Source organism: Cryptococcus neoformans (assembly GCF_000091045.1).
Source record: "Cryptococcus neoformans var. neoformans JEC21 chromosome 4 sequence".
Taxonomy (NCBI): domain Eukaryota; kingdom Fungi; phylum Basidiomycota; class Tremellomycetes; order Tremellales; family Cryptococcaceae; genus Cryptococcus; species Cryptococcus deneoformans.
In genome coordinates, this window is record NC_006686.1 from 1,282,655 (window position 1) to 1,290,000 (window position 7,346).

General features: G+C 46.8%; 3 protein-coding genes across 3 annotated transcripts in view; 2 read left to right on the forward strand and 1 right to left on the reverse strand.

Annotated features, from left to right (window-relative positions):
• Window positions 1-155: 155 nt before the first annotated feature.
• Window positions 156-4,860, forward strand: CND04680 (expressed protein). Its single transcript, XM_570095.2, has 5 exons — window positions 156-354; window positions 406-4,024; window positions 4,077-4,259; window positions 4,315-4,506; window positions 4,560-4,860. The coding sequence occupies exons 1-5, from the start codon at window positions 338-340 to the stop codon at window positions 4,683-4,685; spliced, it is 4,137 nt and encodes a 1,378-aa protein (XP_570095.1). The 5' UTR covers window positions 156-337; the 3' UTR covers window positions 4,686-4,860.
• Window positions 4,861-4,999: 139 nt separating this feature from the next.
• CND04683 (hypothetical protein) lies at window positions 5,000-6,226 on the forward strand. Its single transcript, XM_024658497.1, has 2 exons — window positions 5,000-5,781; window positions 5,839-6,226. The coding sequence occupies exons 1-2, from the start codon at window positions 5,182-5,184 to the stop codon at window positions 5,935-5,937; spliced, it is 699 nt and encodes a 232-aa protein (XP_024514350.1). The 5' UTR covers window positions 5,000-5,181; the 3' UTR covers window positions 5,938-6,226.
• CND04685 (hypothetical protein) overlaps window positions 5,936-7,346 on the reverse strand; it is a 2,245-nt gene continuing 834 nt past the window's right edge. Inside the window, exons 2-4 of the mRNA XM_024658498.1 lie at window positions 7,221-7,346; window positions 6,283-7,168; window positions 5,936-6,223 (exon numbers count right to left, since the gene is read on the reverse strand). The exon at window positions 7,221-7,346 is cut by the window's right edge and continues 387 nt beyond it. Coding sequence (XP_024514351.1) covers window positions 6,002-6,223; window positions 6,283-7,168; window positions 7,221-7,346 — 1,234 coding nt within the window. The 3' untranslated portion in view covers window positions 5,936-6,001. The remainder of the gene's footprint in view (window positions 6,224-6,282; window positions 7,169-7,220) is intronic.

Genomic DNA, 7,346 nt, shown 5'->3' on the forward strand with positions numbered 1-7,346 from the left:
ATCGTTTTTCCCTAATAATCGACTTATTATTACTGAATGATCGTGGTGGCGGCTATCGCCGCCCTTGTCGTAGTCCATGCAAATGAATACGTAAGGTAATAGGTGAAAGAACGACGACGGACGACCGAGCGAAGGACTAAGAACAAGACCGTTCACGAAATCACCTTTATAATACCCCGCATAGTGAAAGTTTCGTCTGTGCTCCGAGAGATATACGCCGTCCGGTCACAGCGAGACTATCCGATTTTCCATAGCTTATCGCCAGGCGGCCAAGGACGAATCGTTCGATCTAGCTACCCATGCTCTTCCGCCACTCTATGATTTCCCGTCAACTTGCATGAGTCGGAGAATAGGGTAAGGATGTTTCTTTTTACCAACGTACACCTATTAAATGTACAATTGCAGACTATCGAGGAGTTCTACTCGTCCAGGAGGACGACGATCTACACCTGCGATGCCCGAATCCCAAGAGTCTACCCAACAGCTAAGCCCTAAAGTCCGGCCTGGTATCCCCATCTCTGATCAGCTGGATCCGCTCTCATGTTTGACAGTAGATCATGAAGTACCGAGTTTGGAGTTACCAAAATTTAGCGTTGGTAGAGACGTATCGCCCCTGAACGAAAGCGTCAAGGAGTATGCCGACGAGACACAAGAAGGCAATATTATCTGGACGGATATGGAAAGTCAGTCTCTGGCTGATCGGATATCTGTCAAAGGGAATGAAGAAATCTCATCACTACTATTAGAGGATTCTGGAAAGCAGCTGGCTAGTAGTGCGGCCTTCCAGTCACTCCAGGCCATGGATTCAGGTGATCGGGCGGACTCCACCAAAAATAGCACCATAACCCAGTTTGCTGCTATTGAATCTCAGGAGCGTCCCCTAAGCAAAATTGTACCGGTTGGTTCATCACCGCAAGCCATAGAGCAGGACCAGTCACGAGAGTTTGTTATGGTGCCGGACACTCAACATGATGTCGCTACTGCGGATGGCATATCACCTTCATTTATCCCGTCAAATAGCCTATCCAAATCATTTCAGTTGAGATCTAACAACCTACGAGAACCACTTGGGAACGAGGTTAACCTCCAAGAAGAAAAAAGGCTGTTCATTAGCGTAGAGAAGCGACCCAAAATATTTACGTCTGAACCGTCCCAATCCATATCCCCTCGAAAACTAGAAGGCGCGTCTCTCTTCTCCGCAAATGGACCAGGTGGACGCCAGACAATGTCTCCCATTTCGAAACATTCTTCTGCGAAAGGTCTTTCTGGCCTAGAAAATCCAAGTCGTTCACGATCAAAAAGTCATGTTCAAGCTTCTCCTTCAGACGAACCCGTTGCATCTCGGCGGAAGAACGAGACGAAGGAACCCAATCTTAGCGAGGAAAGTTTTGCTGTCGATTCAATACCGATCAAGCATCCCGAACCTTTGGACGTGATAGCGAATTTGTTGAGGCAACATTCAGAAGAGATGAAAGGAAAGGCTGAGAAATTGAAGGACGGTAAGAAGGGGCCGACAAGCAAGTTTGAACTCAGCGAGAAGCAAGGAGACGAACTCTTTCACAGGCATGAAAAGACGCGGATCGAAATGTCAGAAGGAAAGGAATTTGAAGTTCCTCAGTCGGCAGCGAGAATTTCGCCTAATCGACTCCGCACTACCATTGTCGATCACGATGACAGTCCCGGCTCATCTTCTTCTTCACAAAGGACAAATGTCACATTTCATAGCTCACATTATACTGCGCCATTGGAACAATCCGAACCTTCCGTCAATGTACCGAGGCAAATCAACCACACAATTGATCAGCAAGACGGGGTTGCTTCACAATCATGTCATCCTCTGCGTTCATCGCCCTCGTGTCACGGCGAGCGGTTCAGATCATTTGCTGAACAAGGGTATCTGTTCGATGAGAACAGACTTTCTACCTTTGATGAGGACTTGTTTTCGTCTTCTCAAGTTGTTGATGGGGGGTTGGAAGTGTCTGAGGATGCATTCAGCCAGAGATCAAATATTTTCCAAGCAACTCAAGTAATCCGCCAGCCCTCTGGGCCTTTATGTGAGGCAGATCTGTCCTCGCCGGCAGCGATCATAAGTCCGAGAGGCTTGGCGCCAACCCAGCGTAGTTCACCCGATACCCCAGAAAACAGTCAAACCCTAAGAACGACCGTGACCAATTCAATACCACTTCATTCATCACCTATTTCTGCTTCAGTGCCAACATCAAAACCACCAATTCCTTCGATCCCTCCTCATCGCTCCCTCGCTTATAATTCTCGACGGTTTACCGCTCAAGTATCAACGGAAGACAACGGACGCTTCGACATCCCTCGATATCGGCAACTTCAGAGACGCGCGGCTAGCCGTATACAGTTGAATGACCAACTGATGGAGCCACTTGCTTCGGAGATCACGGGCAGCCCTGTGGGCCTGTGTGAGGGATCAATACCTGCGCACAGTGATACTAATACTGCTCCTCAACCAATACAGTCGCCACAGATGGGACATTGCTCGCCAAACAAATTCCGGAGGTCCCAGGACATTGAGGTAGTGAACGAACATGAACCTTCAGCCACTGTTGAATCGGATGTACAAACGACAGGCGACGATCAGTCTAACCTGCGTCCTGGTCGAATCAATCGACATTCGCCATTTTCACCCCTTCCTCGATCCCACTTGTCATCCAAAGCAGGCCTGTCACCCTTGAGCAATAACCGTATCTCAGCTTCCAATACGTCCAATCATCTTCTACCGTCTGAATCTGATACCCATGATGACCCCTCGAATCCTTTCCTTTCAACTTACGAGATAGTTCCCGGGCCTTACGAAAGAAGAGTCCGAAAGAAGCGCGAAATCTTTTCACCTGCGACATGCTCGGTGGATCGCCTAGAGGTTACTTCCATAAGAAGTCCGTTCAAGGTCGAGGGGATTGACGAAGAAAGTGATAGTAGTTCAACACCCGATGACCCCGATGATTTCTCTTATCGACCCGCAGTGAAAACTGCTAGAGTCTCAAGAGGCACTGGGAGGCGTGGGAGGCGAGCGAGTACCTCCATCGCTTCAGCTTTTTCAGAATCAAAGCAGATGCGTGTCCCCTCAACAAGTCCGCTTTCAACATTTTCTGACTCTGACAAAAGCTTGACTCCTGATGATGAAAACGATGTGACTACCCGCCCTTTGAAAAAGCAGAAGTTACATAATGCGGAAGCCAAAGGGGCGAAGACCAGAACCACCTCCGCTACACGGACAAATCTTTCATCGAAAAAGAAAGCCAGACATCTTATTGGGAAGTCTCGAGCAGCAACACCACCTGTCGTTGAGGATGTCAATCGGGTGCTTGCAAGCTATGGTCATTATTACTACCCAGCTCGCATTATCGAGCCTAGTGGATTACGGTACAAAGTGATATATGATGATAATGAACACCGAGAGTGTGCGCCCGATAAGCTTCGGAAGCTGATTTTGAAAAGGGGTGACAAATTGGAGGCATACGGAAGGCATGATTTGCCAACCAAGATGGAGGTTCTCTTGGATTGGGATGGAAATGAGAGAGGAGTAAAGTGCGCCAGTAATGGCACGATGTTGGGCTTTGTAAAGCTTCGATTCATCCGCATTCGTCAGCAGATAATCAAACAGCAATTTAATGATAGGTTATTCGCCCCACAAATAGGCGCGAAGTCCCCCACTAGGTCCATCCTTCGCTCCCCTGTCAAAAACTTTGTGCCTCTGGTATTTGAAGGAATGATTTTTCTAATTCTGACAGGAGTCGAGGAAAACTCTGTTGAGTACGAGTCTAAGAGTTTATCAAAATTGATTGAAATTCGCGGTGGGATAGTAGCGAAAGACTGGACGCAAATATTTGAGCCAGATTTGCATCGTGGACATTTCAAAAGGAACTTGGGTCGAACGCCTTTCGTGATACCTACTGGCACCAGACCGCTGATGACCTCTACGTTCATGGTGGCATTGGCGAAAGGGATACCTGTGTTGTCTGTCAAGTATGTAGACGCCGCCATTGAAGAAGGAGAAGTATGTATTCAAAGACAATTACTGAGTAATGACATGACTGACTGTATCAAAGGCCATTGACTGGCATCCATATCTAATATCGTCGGGTTACTCTTGTTTCACCGGACAAATGATGTCACAGATTGTCGACACATCATGGGGGACAAAGAACTGGGATGCAGTCAAGGCTGGGCACCTACTGAAACCTTTCAAGGGGAAAAAAGTACTTTTCATACAGCCCAGAAATTCTCTCAGTGTAAGCTCGTCTGCTCGCTTCTATCGATCTATTGAGGTTTTGACGCATCTTCTAGTCCCTTCTAACTCTATGTTCAACATGTCTGGGTGCAGAAGAGGTGCGAGTTGTAGAGAGAGTTTCTGGGAAAGAGCTGGATGTTATCCTCGATCCCAAATGGGACTACTTGGTTATCGACAAGATGGGGATTCCTAGTGCCTTAAAAGGGTGTAAGAAAGTTGCGAACGTGCAGTGGCTAAAGCAATGCCTGGTGAGTGGACGTATTTGCAATCGTATGCTTATAGTGCTCACCAATAAATCAAGGTAATGGGGAAAGCTCTACCTCCCTTATTGACAAGTCAAGATGAACCGGAAAAAGGAGCCTCCAAGATCAAAAAAGAGACAAGCAACAAGGGAAATGCAAGAAAGAGAGTTAATCAAAGTACATAATTGTGATTTCAGCAACGAAGATCTCTTTTTGCTTGCCAGAAAATAATGTAACTGCGATTTTACTCGCTTCGCCCGCACCTGTATACAGTATCCACTTTTTACAGCAGATAGCTACTTTTGACTGAACCAACAGCAGCACTTCTAAACTACGTCGTAACAATGAATGCAACGTCGATAACGAAGTACTAACTACGCAAAACTAAACGGAGCTTTCAGAATTAACATGACTTGAAATATTTATCCGAAACCCCGCCGCCGCCGCGAAGCCTTTCGCGAATCATCGCTCTTATTTAATTATACTCAAACATCTATATAGCTACCATACGTAAATACTCGCCATTTTTGTTTTTGTCTCCATGGCAAAGAGTATTGTGCCTGCAATATTATCGTTTGGAAACCAACAATAGCTGTTAATGACCTCTCAACTGCCAAGATCCAGTGCATTATAGAGCTACTCCAAGGCGAATATTTTAAGACATACATCTGTCAACGTACAATGCTGCTGCGTCAATCTCAGCACATCTCCAGGGGCCTCCTCTCCGGCACCGTTCAATTTCGTTTAGCATCACCTCTACCTCATCTACCTCATCTTCGAGCAACATCAACTTCGACCAAGCCAAATTCCTCATTACCTTCTACAATTGCATCACCAAAGTCAACCCTACTCCAGCGCCATTTCCCTGCACTTGCTCAACTCTCTCAGAGCACCAACGTGTCTCTTCCTTCACTTGCCCTCTCGTTTCTCGTGCTCCATGAAATCACGGCCATTGTACCCGCCGTCGCTTTCTACTATTTTTTTGCCTATCTTGGAGCCGGAGCGGGTTTGGTGACTTGGGTAACGAGACTCGGGCATGATGAGAGCAGCAAGGACAGTGAGTCGGAAGCTGGATGGAAACACTGGGTTAGAGATTGGTACCAAGAAGGCATCAAGCGGGTGGATAGGATTGGGAAAAAGTATGGGGTCCTGGGATATGAGAAGCAAAATGCAGGAGAAGATGGAGCTGCTGGACCCATGCAGGATTTAACGGCCAGGACAACAGGAGCCGGAGCGGCTGAAAAGGTAGCGGATGCAGTCGCAGCTTATGTACTAGTTAAAGTGAGCGTCGCTGTTGTTCGTAATGAGGACACTAGCTACTTATTGACTCTTTCGTAGGCTTTGTTACCTGTCAGAATAGCGGTGTCCATCGCCGGCGCACCCGCTTGTGCACGATTTGTGCTTCTTCCTCTACGCAAACTATCTCGGCAAAGATGATCTCAGTGCATATGTATTCGCCTGATACGGTACGGTGTCGCATGTGATAGCCTGCTATATTCTTTCAGAATACTATCTTCCAGCTCCCAGCTTTTATCTCGTCACGATCAAGTTTTATGAACCCACACTCTTCCTGCGACGAAACGTGCTCCTCAGTTTCTTCCTCTTTTTCTTCTTTCGGTGAATCCACTTTTTCAATCAGGATTCCCTCTGTTGTCACAGAAATGACCTTGACGAGGTTTAATTGCAATTGAGGAGAATGAGTATGCAAGTCCAGCACAAGCTCCTACAGCACACAATCAGTTGGATGTCACTCTTTCCCTGGAGAATTCTTTGTATGCGTACTTTGCGAGCCAATATTGACCCAAATCTCAGTTGCGAAAGATTGTCCTCATCCAAAAACTTGAGATCGTCGTATTTTTTTTCTGTCGACTCCCAAAAGACTTTATCCATAGCCATAGTCTCAGTTCCGTCATCATGTGCCTCACTTTCTGGGCCATGCTCTCCAGCGAATTCCTCCTCTTCCTCTGCTACTCCCCATTGTTGATTAGCGGGGCTCTCTTCGTTGTTACGATGCCCATTACTACTTCTTCCCAAGTTGGATTTACCGTACCATGAATCCCCGAACTCTGTTCTCGTGATAAAGATATTGTCGGGCAAGCTGGTTAACTCCGAAGGAGGTATATTGCGTAACGGTCTCAACGGCGTGCTGGTTGAGAAACTAAGATGTCGATGACCGTCCCCATCAACCGCATCTCCACAAAATATCCCATCCAGAGTCCAGTCTCTCTGTGATAAATTCTGTTGAGATTGCAGGTGGTTTCGAGAGCCTCCCAATGAAAAAGCTGAACTGGGACTTTGATCAACTTCGGTCGTTGTATCTGGCAGTGACGCAGAAGCGCCGTCTGTGTCGGCATGAAACACTGTCTTCTTTCCCCTTAAGCCTGCCATTTCTCTCAAAAATCCTCTTTTCTTGTTTTTATTGGACATATCCTTGGGAATCGGTAATTCAGGAGTGGTAAACGTTGTGGTGCCCTCATTGAACTGAGATGAGGATACTTGAACCGAGGGTTCTTGGTTGAAATCAATTCCTGTTGTAGAGACGTTGGCGCCACGATCTTGAACTGACTTTTGATATTGACGGGCAAGGCGGCGACGGGCGTTACGATTCCTTGTTTGTGGTTTGCCATGACCAGGAGGAACAGGAAGTTGCAAGAGACGAATCGCGCTTCTAGAGGGATGAAATCAGTTTAAAAACTGATCTTCAGCGGACCTTAACATACTCATTTCCGGTGTGAACCTTGAGGGATTGTGCATGATTCTGTTGGGATTTCGATGAAAAGCCATCCTTCAACGAAGGCGGATTCTCAGAATCAAGAGAAGAGTTTGATCCTGATGAGGATGAGGAT

What these genes read in the sequence shown, in the direction of transcription:
- CND04683 (XM_024658497.1), top strand. Translation starts at nt 5,182, where the DNA reads ATGCTGCTGCGTCAATCTCAGCACATCTCCAGGGGCCTCCTCTCCGGC. An exon ending in CAGCTTATGTACTAGTTAAA is followed by an intron (nt 5,782 to 5,838) that starts GTGAGCGTCGCT and finishes ACTCTTTCGTAG; the next exon opens with GCTTTGTTACCTGTCAGAAT.
- CND04680 (XM_570095.2), top strand. An exon ending in AGCCCAGAAATTCTCTCAGT is followed by an intron (nt 4,260 to 4,314) that starts GTAAGCTCGTCT and finishes CGCATCTTCTAG; the next exon opens with TCCCTTCTAACTCTATGTTC. An exon ending in AGTGGCTAAAGCAATGCCTG is followed by an intron (nt 4,507 to 4,559) that starts GTGAGTGGACGT and finishes CAATAAATCAAG; the next exon opens with GTAATGGGGAAAGCTCTACC.